Source organism: Canariomyces notabilis, assembly GCF_033297395.1.
Source record: "Canariomyces notabilis strain CBS 508.74 unplaced genomic scaffold N656scaffold_32, whole genome shotgun sequence".
NCBI classification, from domain to species: domain Eukaryota; kingdom Fungi; phylum Ascomycota; class Sordariomycetes; order Sordariales; family Chaetomiaceae; genus Canariomyces; species Canariomyces notabilis.
In genome coordinates, this window is record NW_027041854.1 from 220,183 (window position 1) to 237,235 (window position 17,053).

General features: G+C 54.5%; 4 protein-coding genes across 4 annotated transcripts; 2 read left to right on the forward strand and 2 right to left on the reverse strand.

The window, feature by feature from the left end:
* Positions 1 to 1,331: 1,331 nt before the first annotated feature.
* Positions 1,332 to 4,193, forward strand: N656DRAFT_801837 (uncharacterized protein; the record flags this gene model as incomplete). Its single annotated transcript, XM_064818176.1, has 3 exons — positions 1,332 to 1,428; positions 1,482 to 2,501; positions 2,557 to 4,193. The coding sequence occupies 3 exons, from the start codon at positions 1,332 to 1,334 to the stop codon at positions 4,191 to 4,193; spliced, it is 2,754 nt and encodes a 917-aa protein (XP_064666028.1).
* A 1,516-nt stretch (positions 4,194 to 5,709) lies between these two features.
* On the forward strand, positions 5,710 to 8,900 carry N656DRAFT_717977 (serine protease-like protein; the record flags this gene model as incomplete). Its single annotated transcript, XM_064812242.1, has 3 exons — positions 5,710 to 6,050; positions 6,106 to 8,603; positions 8,668 to 8,900. 3 exons carry the CDS (start codon positions 5,710 to 5,712, stop codon positions 8,898 to 8,900), a joined length of 3,072 nt encoding a protein of 1,023 aa, XP_064666029.1.
* Positions 8,901 to 9,808: 908 nt separating this feature from the next.
* N656DRAFT_784215 (uncharacterized protein) lies at positions 9,809 to 13,151 on the reverse strand. Its single transcript, XM_064816121.1, has 4 exons — positions 12,466 to 13,151; positions 11,977 to 12,403; positions 11,699 to 11,911; positions 9,809 to 11,613 (listed from the first exon to the last, which is right to left on the reverse strand). Exons 1-4 carry the CDS (start codon positions 12,657 to 12,659, stop codon positions 10,207 to 10,209), a joined length of 2,241 nt encoding a protein of 746 aa, XP_064666030.1. The 5' UTR covers positions 12,660 to 13,151; the 3' UTR covers positions 9,809 to 10,206.
* Positions 13,152 to 14,078: 927 nt separating this feature from the next.
* N656DRAFT_430327 (stress-activated MAP kinase) lies at positions 14,079 to 16,179 on the reverse strand. The gene is made up of 8 exons (XM_064809625.1): positions 16,123 to 16,179; positions 15,614 to 16,028; positions 15,421 to 15,550; positions 15,313 to 15,356; positions 15,161 to 15,260; positions 14,669 to 15,104; positions 14,431 to 14,614; positions 14,079 to 14,367 (listed from the first exon to the last, which is right to left on the reverse strand). The coding sequence occupies exons 2-8, from the start codon at positions 15,715 to 15,717 to the stop codon at positions 14,280 to 14,282; spliced, it is 1,086 nt and encodes a 361-aa protein (XP_064666031.1). The 5' UTR covers positions 15,718 to 16,028; positions 16,123 to 16,179; the 3' UTR covers positions 14,079 to 14,279.
* Positions 16,180 to 17,053: the final 874 nt, after the last annotated feature.

The following is a 17,053-nucleotide window of genomic DNA, read 5'->3' on the forward strand; positions in this document are numbered from 1 at the left end:
TAATCTTTAATACCCGGTATTCAAGGTAGAGACTAAGGCAGTAAAGTAATTATAGGAAAGTTATCTCCAACCGTGCGACCTTTGTATGGTTGAAGATGTTGAGCATCCTGAGAAAAGCAACTCCTTGGCACCCACAAAGCAACTTACACATTGCCAGTAGGATCTCACCGCTTCGCGGACAGATACGTGGGATTTCTTTCCAATAAAGTCGATCATGCAGGAGGGATCTATCTCACAGCGAACGACAAGGCAGGGTACGTGCCTACTTTGTGCTACAAGTGACTTCTTTAGATCACTGTAAGTTAGCTGTCTCTGCCCCGCCACGGCAGGTGTGTCACGCATCTGCGAGCTTTAGGCAGGAAAGGCATCTTGGTACGTCATCGTTGATAGCTGTAGTGAGACGAGACGCTAAAAGCAGCGCCAAGCCCACTGGCACTGGGTGAGTTGCCCTTGACAGCTGGGCAGGTCCCACATTTGTTTTGTTAACGGCGACCTCTTTCCAGACTCAGCCTTCACCTGGAAAAAAGGAAGATCAATCTAAAATACTCCCTGATCTCTCAAAGCTTCCGTTCCTTTTTGCGCCTACCTTAGTTCTGGCGAGTTGATTCTTGACCACAGCTGTTGGACTTTGCAAGATCGTAAAGTGCATCTTGCTTTAACCGATTACTGGTGCATCACTGCTGTGCCCCCGTCAGCTGGGTCAGGGCTTCGTTAGTCTTTATTTATTGTCTTTGAGGCGGTTGCGCAACGCCATCCTGCACCTGCTCATGTCCATATTGCGACGAACACAGCAATCCCTACCATTCACTCTCAAGTCCATCGACATTCATAACGTCTTTTCTTAGCTATCTTGAGCACCAATTGGGACAGCCCGTCAGAGACGTCGTCTGGCTCCCATCTGCATTTGGTTGGTCTGCCCCGCACCCCTCCTTACTTGCAGCAGAGTTCATCTGTCTTCTTCTGAATACTCACAAGACAAGCGCAAATTCTCCCACGGCTATCGGCGATACGTACCCGACCGTCCAGTCTCGGCCCCCCAGCGATACAAGAACAGAGCCGGAGATCCTTACCGGGGCTCTTGTTCTGTTATAAGCACGCACTTATCGCCGAGGCTAGAGGTTGGGCAGAAAAGTCAAGCCAAATCACTCAGCTCGCCGAACGTCTTTCGCTATTCGATTTTCACGTGGAAGAGTCCACGGCCGCACAGCCGGTTTCATTCCTGCCGGAACTCGAAGGCAGGCGCTTCAAGCTCGAAGGTTTCCGCAAGTGATGGTACTTGCGACTGCTATCTCTTCGTCTTATCCTTCCGTCATCTCTCTGGAAGGGTCAAGATGGTCAAGCTCGACTACAACCGCGATTACTATGGCGATCTCGAGCTGCCAGTAACAGCAGATGAAAATGAAGTCAAGAAGCAGTTCAGAAAGCTTGGTACGTTGGCGCATTCCCAGGAACAACCCGTCAAGTCCTGACCCGGCCCCTAGCACTGAAGTTTCACCCCGATCGCAACCCGGGCAAAGAGGATGAGGCGAAGGAGAAATTCTTGATTATTCAGGCTGCCCATGAGATTCTCTCCGACCCAGTCACAAAATCCAAGTTTGACGCCTACCGTCTCCGACAAAACAGGTATCCAACAGCTTCTGGGTTGAGAGGCAATCCATGGCAGAACACGACGCAGGATGTAAACCAAAAGTTTGGCGCTCCACCTAAACGTCCGCCGATGCCAACACGTCCGACTCCAAGCACCGCAGGCTCTCGGTATTGGGATTGGACGCCGAAGCCAAAGACAAAGACGGAGAACTTCAAGGCAAACATGGAAGCTTGGGACAGATCGAGACCTCAGACTAAGACAAACCAACCCAGTGCTGGCGCTACCGCCTCCACAGCTCGCACGGCTGCTAAGTCTAGGGACCAACCAGCCCCGCGAACTGCAGCCCAGGCCCGGCGCCAGGAAGCATCATTCGGGACGAGGAGGACTGGTTTCACCCCAGCGTCACCGATAGGAGATGAACCTCCGGTGAGAAACCAACACTATAATGTCCATACTAATGCCACGCCTGGAGAGAATGGAGCTCAAGCAAGCAAGCCTCGGCCGATGTCTAGTTTTGTCGACCCTCTGAGTGCCAAATTCAGCGAAACTTTTATAGACAGTCGCCAGAGCACACCATACGCCGCAAATGTCGGAGAGAAGACGAACCCCTTCGAACCACTAAACGTCAACAGAGCGAAGAGCATGAGGGATAGCGGAAGGAAATTTCAAGATGGTGTGGAAGAAACGCCCCCAACACCTCCTCCTCGTCCGCGAAGTGCGAGCGTCGATTCGGATAACCTCAAGCGATCAACGACCGAGAAGCCTACGTTCAATGAGCCTAAACCGACCACTTTTCAATCACGGGCACATGCCCGGTATAGTCCTCGCTTTGCCGAAACCAACTCGGCACCCGCGACTGCCACATTCCCTGGTTCCAACGGTTCCGCCTCGTCTGTCGATAGCATCGCAAATGGTAAGCGCTTCTTGAGTCTTAACGGCGTTCGCGATTACTGACAATCAATCTCCAGCAACAGTGAATGGTGGTGCTGCTCCAACACAGCCAGAGAAAGGTTCTAATGTGTATGAGTATTCCGCTTTTTCCCATCGTCATAACCCCTCTGCTGGTTCTTCCTTCGGGCTCAGTTCCCAAGCACAACACTCGAACAGGCCTGTTGGTCAGGGCCCAAATCGAGCTCAGAATCTCAGCTTCCCCGCCTATATGGCGCAAGATACCAGGCCAGCTCCTAGTGGACAGCGGCCAGTCGTGGGACCTAATGCCCTCGAGAACCGCATAGATGCGCAGTTGCAGCTTCTCTTAGGCGGAAAGGGTCGCCATTTTCACAATCAACGTCAACCAGTCACCAGCACTGACGCCTTGACACCGGAAAACGCTGGACATGAAACCAACAAATACACTAACGCGGTTCACGCTGCTAGCTTCTCGAATCCTGTCGGGAACGACACAACTTTGCCAGCCCAGCCGGCACGCTTTACCCGAAACAGTACTGATAATATCAACACACGTTTCGTTGCGGAGGAAAAGGGCGGGACGAGCTTTCAATTTAACGCAGGATCCGAGTCGGCGACAGAGGACAGTTTCCTCCGCGCGAAGCACCGAGCCCGCGGGCATCACTCGCCACTCAGGAACGAATTCACGTCGTCCGGTGAATCGTTTGTTGGTGTGTCGCCACAGAAGGCTCAGCAGAGCGAAGCCAGCAAAAAGCAGGGTGACTTTGTGGCTGAGGAGTGGAAGCAAGCGTTTGGGCCTCATACTTTCGTACCCCCGCAGCCGGGCAAACCTTCAGTCTCACCCACGCGGCCTATCCGGCCAATGAAGAAGCCACGGCCGGTACGAAAGACTGCAGGTTCAGCAGGTTTGGTTGACGACGAAGAGACAAGCGGCGAGGACAGAACGGAGGGAAGTGCATCACCAGGTGGTATCAGTGGGGCTAAGAGCCCCAATGCTATGGACATTGACCCGCCAGCCCCGGAGCCGTCGATCCCACAAGCCAACGGCGCAAAGATCAATGTCGAACCGGCCAAGCCGGAGTGGCGTCCTGGTAACGTCAATGGTCTTAACCCTAACCCCAAATTGGGCGCTGGCTTGAACATTCCAAATTTGAACCCGAATGCCGTCGGATCTGAAGACAGCGAGGACTTTTTACGGCCAATGTTCTCCGAATTCAAGAATGTCGAGCCTTTTGATCAGAAGACAACTGGCCTTGGCTCAATGGCCGATCTTGGTTCCAACCTCCCCTTCCCGAGCAGGCCGTCGGCGAAAATACCCATTGCCAATGAGCGCCCCAAGTCGCTAACAATCCCGTCGCCGCCCGTCGCGCCTCGACCGCCTCCGGGCCTAATGATACCCGGCACGAAGCTCGGCGCACCGGCATGGATGACTTACGTGCGCGAGTTCGAGGCTTACATGGCGGCGTGGTTCGACTACAACAAGAAGATGACTGACCACTTTAGCGCCAGGCAAAGGGTCAACGAGACGAAAGGTACAGGATGGGTGAATATGCTGGGCGATGCGGGGATGCAAGAGTACCTGCAATCGCTGGAGATGGACAGACCTGTGCGGCAGAAGTGGATGAAGGCCTGCGATACTCACGAGCTGCACTTTAAGGAGTTCCAGTCCCATCGGGAGCGCATGATGCGCCAGTAGTCATACAAGGCCTATCTTGATCGCGGTTCGGCGCGGGTGGTGGTGTTCCTCGTTAGACCGCATCTCTGTCTTGCTGGCCACTTTTGAGCTTCGGTTTCCAGGCAGTTGGAGGGCCACAGAATTTCTCTTTGCATTCATTTTCATATCCGCCTGGCGTAGTAACTGATACCCCTGCAAATATCATGGACTTACGGGATAAGGAAGGAGGGCAAAGGGCTATATTGTCTCTGGCGAATAGATCGTCTAGGATGACCACGGCTCTCTCACAGGAGATCTGGGTTTCTGTTCATGGAACATTGGTCTGCCTAGCAGAGGCCTCAATGTTTCCCCTTCGCTGCATTGGGAGCGCAGGGTCATGGCCACGGATTTTTGTAAGAATATGCTATCATTGGTGTTTCTAGGGCTGCGGCGTTCATTGACCAGTTACCCCTTTTTCTCCCCTTTCATCAGTCTATACTCGTATCAACAAGCACCACTCCGTACAGCAACTGCATCACGTCATCTAGAAAGCGATCTGTATTCTAGAGCCTAGAGACCTAGAAGTTGGGGTAGAGCAAACGGGACAACCCGAGTCTGGATACCCTCGTGGGGGTGTTTTCGAGTGTCGATGGTGCCAGTTCTTTGTATTGATTTGAAACACATCCACGGTACTTATTCGAGCGCGTGATGCCCCTAAAGAGCGGGATGGGCAGAGCATACTGGTACGTCGCCTCCGAGAATGTAATTCTGGCGAATTCCTATAGGGATGCAAAACTGCCGGTGGATCGCAATCTATCGAGGATGCTTGGAAGATTCAATTAGTGAACATGACTGCTGCCACGAATCAAAGACTCTCCATGTTTTAAGACCAGAATAAGACTCTGATGAGAGACTGTTGACATTGAATGTATGCTCTTGAGTCTTGCACAACAAGGCCATTGTTGAAGAGACGTAATCAATCCCTGTCAGCAAGACGGGAAACCGGGTTAATATCTTTATACCGCAGTGCTTGGCACGTGGTATTTGCATACCCCTCGCCCCCACTCCGCCAATCGGCGCGCATGGGTACCCGCTGCTCCTGCCCCATTGTTGCTGACTTTTGAATCGCACCTGCACTGTGACACTGGCAGCAAGGCGGCACGAGATTTTGTTCCTTGTTGCTCCTGACAAAACGGCTTCTGCAATTGAGCCCAACAGCAAGAAGTGGCAGTACCGCAGAGGCCAGCCAGAGTCCTCCGGTCCGCCACCAACCTCGTGAATGCCGCCAGCGCTTCTCGTCTACACGAGTTTGCGCACAATCACAGCCAGCTGCCTCGCCCCAAACTTGGCCAACCTCGCTGGCCTACGCCTCGCAGCGCGCCTGCCCTCTTCGTGGTCGTATGACCGCATCTCCAGGCCATTCCCGTTATCTCCCTTCCGCAGAGTCATCTCTCCTTACTCTACGTCCGACACACGGTGCGCCACGCCCCCTTCGTCGACCGCCGCCTCGTCGTCTGCGCCCTGTTCTGGCTCCGCCTCATCCCTCCCAACCACCATCATGAACGGCGCAAATCCGACTGCTCGCTCCAAGCGGAAGGAACCGCCTCATACGATTGACGGCCGTCATCCGAAGCATCACCGTCCTAATGGGGACCTGTCTTCGGCCAGCGACAACACGCCGGACACACACGACGAATTTGAGGGAGAATTCGACGAGTACGATGACCCCAGGCTGTCGGCCATCCTCCCAACTGGCCCGGACACGGCTGAATGGCAGGCAACCATCCAGAACGTTGTGCGGAACGTCGTATCGATTCGCTTCTGCCAGACGTGTTCCTTCGACACGGATCCCGCACTGACAAGCGAGGCGACAGGATTCGTTGTCGACGCAGAGAGGGGGTTAGCTTTCACCTGTCTCATGGCGTGCTAGCTACCTGACTAACAGTCCGTGCAGATACATCTTGACCAACCGTCACGTTGTCGGCGCGGGTCCTTTCTGGGGCTACTGTATCTTTGATAACCACGAGGAAGTCGATGCCTATCCGGTATACCGCGACCCGGTGCACGATTTCGGCATTCTCAAGTTCGACCCCAAGGCTATCAAATACATGCCCGTGGCTGCCCTGCCATTGCGACCTGATCTTGCCAAGGTCGGCGTGGAGATCAGGGTCGTTGGTAACGATGCCGGCGAGAAGCTCAGCATTCTCTCTGGCGTCATCAGCAGATTGGACCGAAACGCGCCAGAATACGGCGACGGATACAGTGATTTCAACACGTGCTACTACCAGGCCAGTGCGGCAGCTAGCGGAGGTAGCTCGGGCAGTCCTGTCGTCAACATTGACGGATACGCTGTTGCCCTGCAGGCCGGCGGCAGGGCCGACGGTGCCTCAACTGACTACTTCCTGCCCTTGGATCGGCCTCTACGCGCGCTGCAATGCTTGCAGCAAGGAAAGCCAATCACACGGGGTGACATCCAGTGCCAATTCTTGCTCAAGCCTTTCGACGAGTGCCGGCGGCTTGGCTTGACCCCCGAGTGGGAAGCACAGGTCCGCAAGGCGTTCCCGAAAGAGACAAACATGCTGGTTGCCGAGATTGTACTTCCGGAAGGTCCATCTCACCACAAGATCGAGGAAGGGGATGTCTTGATCAAGGTGAATGACGAGCTGCTTACTCAGTTTATTCGGTTGGATGAGATTCTTGACTCGAGTGTTGGCAAGCCAGTCAAGCTGCTGCTTCTTCGCGGCGGCGAGCCCATCGAGGTCGAAATCGAGGTCGGCGACCTGCACAAGATCACGCCGGACCGCTTTGTATCAGTTGCCGGCGGCAGTTTCCACAGTCTCTCGTACCAGCAAGCACGACTGTACGGCGTGGCTTGTAAAGGCGTGTACGTCTGCGAGGCCGGTGGCTCATGGCGGTTCGACAATTCGGATAATGGGTGGCTGATCCAGTCCGTCGACCACAAAAAGACCCCGGATCTCGAGACGTTTATCGACGTGGTAAAAAACATTCCGGACAAGGCCCGGATCGTGGTCACGTACAAGCACCTGCGCGATCTGCACACGCTGAACACGACCATCATCTATGTGGATAGACACTGGTCTAGTAAGATGAAGCTGGCGGTCAGGAACGATGAGACCGGGCTGTGGGACTTCTCTAACCTCGCCGACCCGCTTCCGCCGGTCCCTCCCGTGCCTCGTAAGGCAGCATTCATCCAACTTGAACACACTTCGCATCCCGCCGTTGCCGATCTGGTGCGGAGCTTTGTCCACGTCAACTGCACGATGCCGATGAAGCTGGACGGGTTCCCCAAGAACCGGAAGTGGGGCATGGGGCTGGTCATTGACGCCGACAAGGGTCTCGTGGTAATATCGAGAGCCATTGTCCCGTATGATCTGTGCGACATCAGCATCACTATCGCCGATTCCATCGTTGTCGAGGGCAAGGTTGTGTTCCTCCACCCGCTGCAGAACTACGCCATCATCCAGTACGACCCGAAACTTGTCGATGCACCCGTCCTTAGCGCCAAGCTGAGCACTGAGGAGATCACCCAAGGTGCGTCGACCTACTTTATCGGTTACAACAGGATCGGGCGCATCGTCCATGCTGCGACAACGGTAACCGAGATCTTCGCCGTCACCATACCCGCGAATTCAGGAGCCCCCAGATACCGCGCCGTCAACGTCGATGCGATCACCGTGGACACGAGCCTCAGCGGGCAGTGCGGGAGCGGTGTCCTCGTCGCTCAGGACGGCACTGTCCAGGCACTATGGCTCACGTACCTCGGCGAGCGGAATCCCTCCACCCACAGGGATGAGGAGTACCACCTCGGCCTAGCTACCCCGACGTTGCTGCCGGTGGTGAAGCAGATCCAGCAGGGTATAGTACCCAAGCTGCGCATGCTGTCTGTCGAGTTCCGCGCGATCCAAATGTCGCAGGCTCGGCTCATGGGCGTGTCCGAGGAGTGGATACACCAGGTCTCGCTGGCCAACACGGCTCATCACCAGCTCTTCATGGTGACAAAGCGCACTTTTGAGAGAAATGAGCAGGAAGGCGGCGCTCTCCTCGAGGGCGACGTGCTTCTCACACTGAATGGCAAGATCATTACCAAGATTTCAGACCTGGACGTAATGTACTCGCACGAGGTGCTCGACGCTGTTATCGTGCGCGACTGCCAGGAATTGCACCTCAAGTTGCCCACCGTGGCTGCCGACGACGTTGAGACGGATCGCGCTATCTCGTTCTGTGGCGCCATTCTCCACCGTCCTCACCACGCCGTCCGTCAGCAAATCAGCAAATTGTTTAGTGAGGTGTACGTGTCAGCCAGGACCCGCGGCTCGCCCGCCTACCAGTATGGTCTCGCGCCCACAAACTTCATCACGCATGTCAACGGCAAGCCCACGCCCGACCTCGAGTCGTTCCTCGCTGCTGTGATCAAGATCCCCGACAACACATGTAGGTGTTTCTGTTTACTATTCTGCCTCTCGTGAGATTTCTGTCGTTCTGACCACTGGCACAGACTTCCGCCTTCGCGCCATGACCTTTGACAGCGTGCCGTGGGTGGCAACCATGAAGAAGAATGAGCACTACTTCCCGACCATGGACTTCATCAAGGATCCCACCGTGGAGTGTGGCTGGCGGCGCGTCACCTACGAAGGCGGCAAGGTCATCCAGGGTGAGGGGCCCGATGGCGTGATCCCTGGCGCTGGGGAGAACACGGATATGGATGTCGATGTCGGCGTGTGTGCTTGAATATGTGCACAATACGATGCGAGTGAGTAATCGGCAAAAAGTATCAAACGGAGCAAGTTAGAAGAAAGTTGGAGCGGCTCTCGGCTTCCGATCCCTTCGAGTGCGGTAGGAATCGGCTGGGTGAAAATAGCCAGGGGCTTCAAGCGGGATTGGCGGCGGCTTGTATAATTCTGGGATGCCGTTGCACTCCCGAGGTTTCTTAGAATACCGGCGCGCCGAGACACATATGGTTGTGGGTGTTCCGGATTGTACTATTATTGCCTCTTAAAAAAGGGCCAGAACTAGGCAGGCCAGGTAGGCCCCAGCGATTGTTTGGCATAATGATTAGAGACGGCGCCTTTGTCGTTCCCATCTGCTTCTGGTCTAGGATTTCATCCTCCGTTTCTGTCACGGTATTACTATGTTGGCACTTTACCTCCAGTCGCAGCGGTCAGGTCAGGAGGCAGAAGGTAGGTATTGAATCAGGAGGTGTCACGCGCATGTGGTAGTCACCGACTTGGGGATAGCAGAGATGGACGCGGGTACGATGCACCTACATGCTACTAGTATGGAGCATAGAAGTGTCGCTCTGGGGAGGAGAAAGAAAACAGCCCGCAGGCAGCCTTGAAGAGAGCGGACTAAGGTAGCTAGGATCGATCGGCTATTGAGGGCGCTGGCCTGCCTACTGCAACTCTTTCCTGGTTTCTTCCGTCATGGATTATGCATCAGATAACTTGAGCTATATTGATAGCGTTGCCTTCGCAGAGTGGGAGAAATACCTGGGTAGTTTGTGCCGCCTCTGTCCCATATTTCAGACGGTGAAGGAAAACGAGGGACTTGTTGTTCTGAGGGACGAAGGACTGCCAATGGGTGTATATGTTTATCCTCAAGTAGGGTCTGAACTGGTCGAGGAGCGACTCACGAGTCTTGTGCTATGAAGTTGCTCTGCTTGGCGCGATGCCGCGGGATCATGTTTCTTACTTTACACTTCTGTCTTCCAGTGATCTGTCTCCCAGTAATGCATAGTCCAAGTAAACTGACCGATATTTATTACAGGCGTTGATGCGATTTCCTGGGATTTATTCACCACAGTAACCATCAGCGATCCAGATCCCCTTTTACAGCGTTACTCCGTAGCTTTCCTTTGTACATTCACGTCATTACTTTCATCCGGTGTACATCTGCCCGTATACTCCCACGCTGTGTATTCAACATACCAATGCCGCTGCGGCAATTAGCAGATCCATCCGACCCATCTCACTTCCTTCCCCCAGCTACATCCCCCCAAGCAGCGTTAGTGGTAGCCGCAAGATGTGGGTGGCATAGTTCAGGGTGAAGATGGGCCCGGTTTCGTGTCCCCTACCGCGCCCCTATCCGCTGAGACAGGTTCAAGCACGTTCTCCTGCCCTGACCCCTTGTCTGTGGTACCTGGGACAGCCCTATTTCCATTGAGCAGGGCTCTTCCGTCCATATCGTTCCCCCCTGCAGAGGCGACAGTATCAATAGCAGGCATTTCAGTAATGCTCTCCCGCGACAATGGCCGCGATGACGCGGCGCTGTCCGAGCCCAACATGGACTCGCCGCTGATGGAACCCCTGGGCCCATTAATAAGTCTTTCTGCGGCCGTCCGATCGGACTCATCTGTCCCTCTTGTGACGGCCGAAGACGCTGATTTTCGCGGTTCCTGATCTGACCCGGCGTCAGAGCCGGAGCCCCCGCTTATGAGCGATGCCCGGTTCTTGTTGGATCGGCCCCAACTACCTCCCCAGCCACCTCTTCCGCCGGCGGTGCTGCTGTTGTCCGTGTTCCCAGAAGGCCGACCCCAACCGGCAGCCCTCCGCTTCTCTCCCGCCCAGGCGGCCCAGCTGTTCACAAACGCCCCGGCTCTGCTGCTCATGGTCTGCGCTGCCTGCTGTGCGCCTTGGGCGCCGCTACTGTCAGTTTTCTCATTCTGCGCCCCTGTGGCCGCCTGTTGTGCCCTGGCTTCTTCCGCGCGCTTCCTCTGCGCCTCTCGCAGGGCCTCCATGTCTGCGTATAACTTATTGAACAAGGTGCTAGCCTTCTCTCGGCCGGCAGCTAAGTTGCGACCGAGCACCTCCCTGCCCTGTGCGAAGCGCTCATCCCAGTGCAGATCCTGTACCTGCTGGGTAATGCGGCGCTGGATGTCCTCTATCGTGAGGCCGCCGGCGCAGGGGTGTTTCGGTTCCACAATGTCAAAAAGGTGCGAGTCCGTATGAGTATTCCAAATGCGGTAATTCTCCGTCCGGGACCACGCTTCGATGAAGTCTTGGCCGAAGTCGACCGACGGGTCCCCATCGACCTCGGGGAGTAGCATCCTAGGGTTATTCGCATACTTTGCTAAATGGTTATGGTATTTGACGGATGATATGAGCGCAAGGAGGTACTCCTCGAACTGTACGCGGATGAACTCCTCGCTGCCGACATAGCCCATGGTCTTGGGCCGGCTGGGATTTGCATCGTCCCAGGTGTCGTTTACGTTTTGGGTGATGAAATCTATCCAGCGACGGTCAGGGGTGGAGAGCTGTAGGGCGGCTTTTAAGGATGGAGACGTGATATTGATAGTCCCCTCATCAAGGTTGATCAAGATGTCGCTATACCGATCCTTTTGCTGCAAAAGGAGAGAGTTCGTGCTGCCAACAACGTACGATTTGGTGCCGTAATCAGCGAGGATGTCTAATTGCTGAAGAGGAGTGTAAGGGCCCAACAAGCTACCCTGCAAAGGTTTAGTGAGCACCCGCGCGTGGTTTTCGCTACAGGAATCAAAGGCGGTAACGACAGCTTTGATTTCACGTTCATACCTTGCCGAATATTTGCAGGGGCAAACCCATATACGAGAGCAGAGAGTTCCGGTCACTAGTCCTCAAGCTTGTGGCCTGTGAGAGACCCTTCTCGTAACTGTCCAGCTCCGGCCCGGCAGAGTCCTGCAGGTTGCGGAGAAGTCCCGGGATCAAGGAGATGAGGGAAAACTGGGTGAGACAAAGCCGCTCGCACCGCGTGCCGAAGAAGAGCATCTACAAGAAGAACCAATATCAGCACGCAAGTAGCCCTTGTTGAAAATTCATGAGGGTGATTTTACCTTGGGTTGTAATAAGCAGCACTTGAGCAAAACCAGCGTCTGCCATCTGAACTCGCGCACCAACTCCCTGAGATTCAGCCCCAAATATTGGTCCCTATCCTCGTCCTCGTCCATCATGCCCCGCTCTTTCTCGTCAGCTAGGCTCTCCTGGAAGCGGCGCAGAATCTCAGTGTCAGTGAACTCGCGCTGGGCAAACCAGGCCTTGGTCACAACGCTCAGGCGCTCCCGGAGCATGCCAAAGTACTGCGGGCTGTCCGCAATGACCACAACGGCCTTCTGGACGGTTGATCGGGTGACATCGGCGGGTCTCACAAGCAACTGCGCAGCGTCCATCTGTCTTGTGCACGATATGCCAAAGAGAGATGTTGCAGGGCCCGCGTCTGTGGCGGGGCGCAGCAGTGTGAAGTACGAAAAGTCCTCAGTCAAGCTGGAGGTTACAAGGTCTATTAGCAAACTCACCAGAGCGTAGTGGAATTGGCGGTAACATACGCATGTGCACCATCACTCAACGCCATGAAGGGCAGTAGTGTCCAGTCATACTCGGCAGCCGGATCCCGGCCCTCCTCAACACCGAACCATCTTTCCACCTCGGGGCCACGCGCATGATGGAAATCGACAACCGAGACCAGCGGGATAAAGCCTTGCTTGGCGGTCTTGTCCGCCGTTGGCGCAGGCGTCGTCATGGTCGCGCGAGGGGGCTCGTCCCTTTGTAGATGTACGCCTCTCAAAGACAGGTCTTTTATATAATTGTTGCCATGAAGATTGGTTGAGTTCAGTCCCTCGAGCTGGTGGGGAGGACCAGATTGGTTCTTTGTTTGCCTTCTCGAGTCCGTTTAGACGCGGGATGATGCTGTTTCTCTAGACGGTTGAAGGTCAAAAATCCAACTGCAGATGTTGGAATCCTACCCAGCGGTCGACTGCCCACTACTGTGCCCAGGGAGGAAGACCAATTCCTACTGCAGGGAGTGGGATCTGCAAAAGACTAAAATGTGGCCGACCAAAGTTCGGACGCACACCACCCGAAGACTTAACCGCCACTGTTTTAAGCGACAATGTTTGGTAGTATGTCTCGTCGGCGGAGGCGGTCAGTAGGGAGTGGCCGGCTGGCCCAGGCCACAGGGTTGTGGATTTCCTGAGTGGGCTGAGTGACGTGTGGGAAACACCGGAAGAAGCTCAATGTGCTGTGGTGGAATCCAATTGGACCCTTGGCAATCGAAGGCTAAAAATGGAGACAATGCCCCGCGATATCACGTGCAAAGGCAGGGTTCCTCGAAACCTACCCAGGCGGCTAGGCCACAGGTGACACCCGCAAAGGCAGTACATACGCCAGCAACAGGCCAACAGCTAAAACAGCATGCAACCCAGACTCCAGCCAGTACCTACCGGTCGTCTCAGCATGCCAGCGTGGCGTGCAGCGCAAGTTGGCGCAAAGCGGCGCACAGGAGAACACCCTCGAGAAATATCCTGCGTGGCAATTCCAAGTACAGTACTGTATAATCTCGCTGGAGAGTGCGATCAATGCATGGTCATGGCTAGCCTGAACGGAAAAAATCAGGATACACGATAGGGCAGTGGTGAACGGCACGTACGGTATTGTCTCCCAGGAAAAGAGCTTCGACAACTTGCAGATACAAGCCCAGATCGGAGACGCTGTTTAGAATGGCATTGGAAAGGGTGATTATTCCCTTGAACTAGCGTGAATTCCCTCCCCAGCATGATGGGCAGCATCTCGTTTGTCCAACAGTCTAAAAGGGCAAATACGGAAATACAATTGTAAATAACAAACCACCAGAAGACAACATCTGACGATTTACACATTACATCCATATCGAGCCACCAGATAAAAACATATGCGTCTTCGGCCTCCAACCGCCCAGCGAACTTGATCGTGCCCGGGATGGCAAAGGTGGACACGCTGGGACAACAGCCATTCTAATTCAAGACAACCCAAACCTGTCTACCCGTTCTCACGTGTCAGGCCGACCATTCACTCTGTCCATGATCCCATCGTCAATTCGCCCCGTTAGTATCACTGGCACCTGACACTCAGTGGTTTTGAGGACTGACTCCGGATTCTCCTCTCCCATCCAGGACAACCAAAAGCAGCGCTCTACTTATTGTGCCTCGCACTTCCAAAAAACCCAACCCTCCTGCTGGGAATTTATACCACCCGAACATGTTTTGGTCTTGTCTGTTCGGCCGCCAACAACCAAGAAATGCCAGCTCGTTCTTCCGTTTCCCTTCCGAACGCCCAGTGACTTAAAACAGACGGAATCATGACGACTGTCATTCCTCCTCGAGTCTCATTGGGCCATGCCATACTGCCCCTCGTCGAGCTGGTGTGCCGCGACACCAGCCTCAGCGTTGTGGTAATCAAGTATCTCCGTGTACCTGTTCCGTTACAGGCCTGGTCAGCCAAGGACCAGGGCAAAGCGTTGGCATTGGAGAACTCACATCATGATCTTCCATGTGTCCACAGGCAAATCGGCATCGTTGAAACTCCAATCGAATTTCTCTTCTGCCACCGGCTCATCGGTCGGATCGTGGTACGGCGCCAGATACTCATGCGCCAGCGCCTCGGCTGCTGTTATCCGCTTCTTCGGGTCAAAGACCAGCATCCGCTCCAAGAGGTCAATTGCTAGGCGGCAAGGTTAGCACCCGCTTGAATAGAAGGTGCCCAGCATAAACACACCTGGAGGATCGGCATTCCTGAACTTGTTCTTGAGCGGTTGCCGCTCGCGTTTCGGAAGGGACCTGACGAATCTCAACGTATTCTCACTAGCAATGGTGTTGATAACGTCATCAGGTGGCGTCCCCAGGAGCTCCGTGATGATGGAAAACTGGTTGACGTGGTCCTTTCCGGGGAACAGTGGCTTGCCCTCGAGCATTTCGGCGAAGATGCAGCCCGCGCTCCAGATATCGACTTCAACGTCGTACTTTTGCCATGTAAGCATAATCTCTGGGGCACGGTAGTAGCGTGTTGACACGTAGCCCGTCATCTGGGGATCCTGAATGCGCGCCAGGCCAAAGTCGCAAATCTTCAGGTCGCAGTTCTCGTTGACCAGAATGTTGCTGGGTTTCAGGTCTCGATGAACGACACCAGCAGAGTGGACATATTTGAGGCCTCGCTAAAGCAAGGTCAGCTCGGGTATGAAGGTGCCCCTTCCAAACAACGGGAACGCACCATAATTTGGTAGAGGAAGTACTGGATGAACTGCTTCTCAAGCGGCCTAGACGTGAGAAGCCTGTGAAGGTCGGTTCCCAGGAGCTCCGTGACGAAATAGCTGGCGCCAGAGTGTCAGCCAGGGTGGTTGGCAGTTTGCGCGCGCCACCTACATATCCTCCAGGGGCGAGATGAAGATATCGCTGAGCGAGATAACCTGCAGGAAGGCATTGTTAGTTGTTGTTACCCGACTTTCTCGGCGCCCAGGACTGAAAACCAACATTCTCGTGCTTCAAATGCTTGAGCAGCTTCAGCTCTCGATAAGTTCTCTTGGCGAGCACCGGGGTGCTGAAAGGCTTCATGATCTTTTTGATGGCAACATTCTGGTTGGTGAGTTGATCTTTGGCGGAGCTGCAAGTCGTGAATCATTAGGCCCCACGCAAACAGATACCGCCCAGGGGAAGTCAACCATACCAGACCAGGCCAAAAGCTCCCATGCCAACCGGCTGCAGGTCAGAATACCTCGAGGTAATCTCGAAGGTGGTCCCAAAAATTTGGGCGCGGACAAATTCAGCCATTGTGTTGCTTGTTTGTAGTTGAGAAGCGGGCTATGGCGATCGAACGAGGCCCGCAAAGGCGGGGTTGTTGTCAAGGTTCCGGGGTGGGTGAAGCCAGAGCAGGATGGTTAGGTAACTCGTTGAGTGCGTCTCTTGGCGATAGGCGATTGCGTCGAACGTGAGACCGACAAACCAATTCGAGACTGGTGATGGCAGATTTGTGGCTTCTGCGACTCGCTTTGTGCGCAAACCTGAGTGGGCGATAAGGATTGAGGCTAGAGCAGCGAGAGGTGCAAAGCTCCAGGACCGAATGCAGAGGGTGACAAGGCCAACTATAGCACATATATCAGTTCGGGTTGCGTCGAGGTGTAAATGGGGACTTTTGTTATGGGTGCATTTGCCAGGATTTAAGCCCACTACACTTACCCGCAGTATTATGGGCTTTGCGAGGCGAGAAGTTCCCTCTCGGGTGCGGACCCGTCTGTGTCCGCAGGATTTTATAATCGGGACCAGCTAATTCCCGGTTGCGTTTCGGCCGGCGGAGAAGTTGAGATCCAAACTCCCTCGTCGAAACCTTGTGCGGTGAATTGACGCCGCCGAAATCACTCTTCACCTTTGTGGTGCTTTGTGTTTCGATTCGACTGTGACGCCGATCCAAACACTCGCAGTGGTCAGAAACACGCCACCTCGCGCTTGCAGCATTCCTGAGCCTTCTCTTGGTAAGAGGACTTACCTTGCGTATCTTGAAGTCGATAGTTGAATGCTGGTGTTAGGGTGCCTCTCTGCTTTTCGCTGAGCTGAAGAGCGTGGAGCGGGGAAGGGCAAAAGGGTTAAAACCTACAGGAGCAGAAAAATATTATAGATGTGAGGACGGAGCGGGAGATCAAGTAATTTAGCGAAGCTACGGAGTACCTCGACCTGGGATGGTGCGGCTGGTGGCATGGGGTCCAGGATGCGACGCGGGGGGGCGTGCAGAGAACAGGATATCAGAAAGTCGCCCAAATTCCATGGCACTCCCGTTTTCGCGTCTCTGGGCTCCCAGTGCCTCGAGAGCTACCTACGGTACGCTAGACTACCTGACCTACGCTAAAACGTACGTTGGACTGGCGTACCTTGGCCGGCGGTATTGCGGCTGTCAGCAGCTAGGGAGGTACTTGTACACTACAGTGGAGGTAAGTCTCACCTCAGTCTTTACCTGAACCCCACTTGCATCGGCCATAGTATAGTGTAGTGTACCTTAATCCTCAACGGAGTGACTGTTTTTGCACAGCATCATGAGCGTGGCTAAACCCTATGCTTTCCTTCCCCTAAGGTATATAGTGTACATGCCCAACTCGCTTTCGATTCCTGCTTTGAA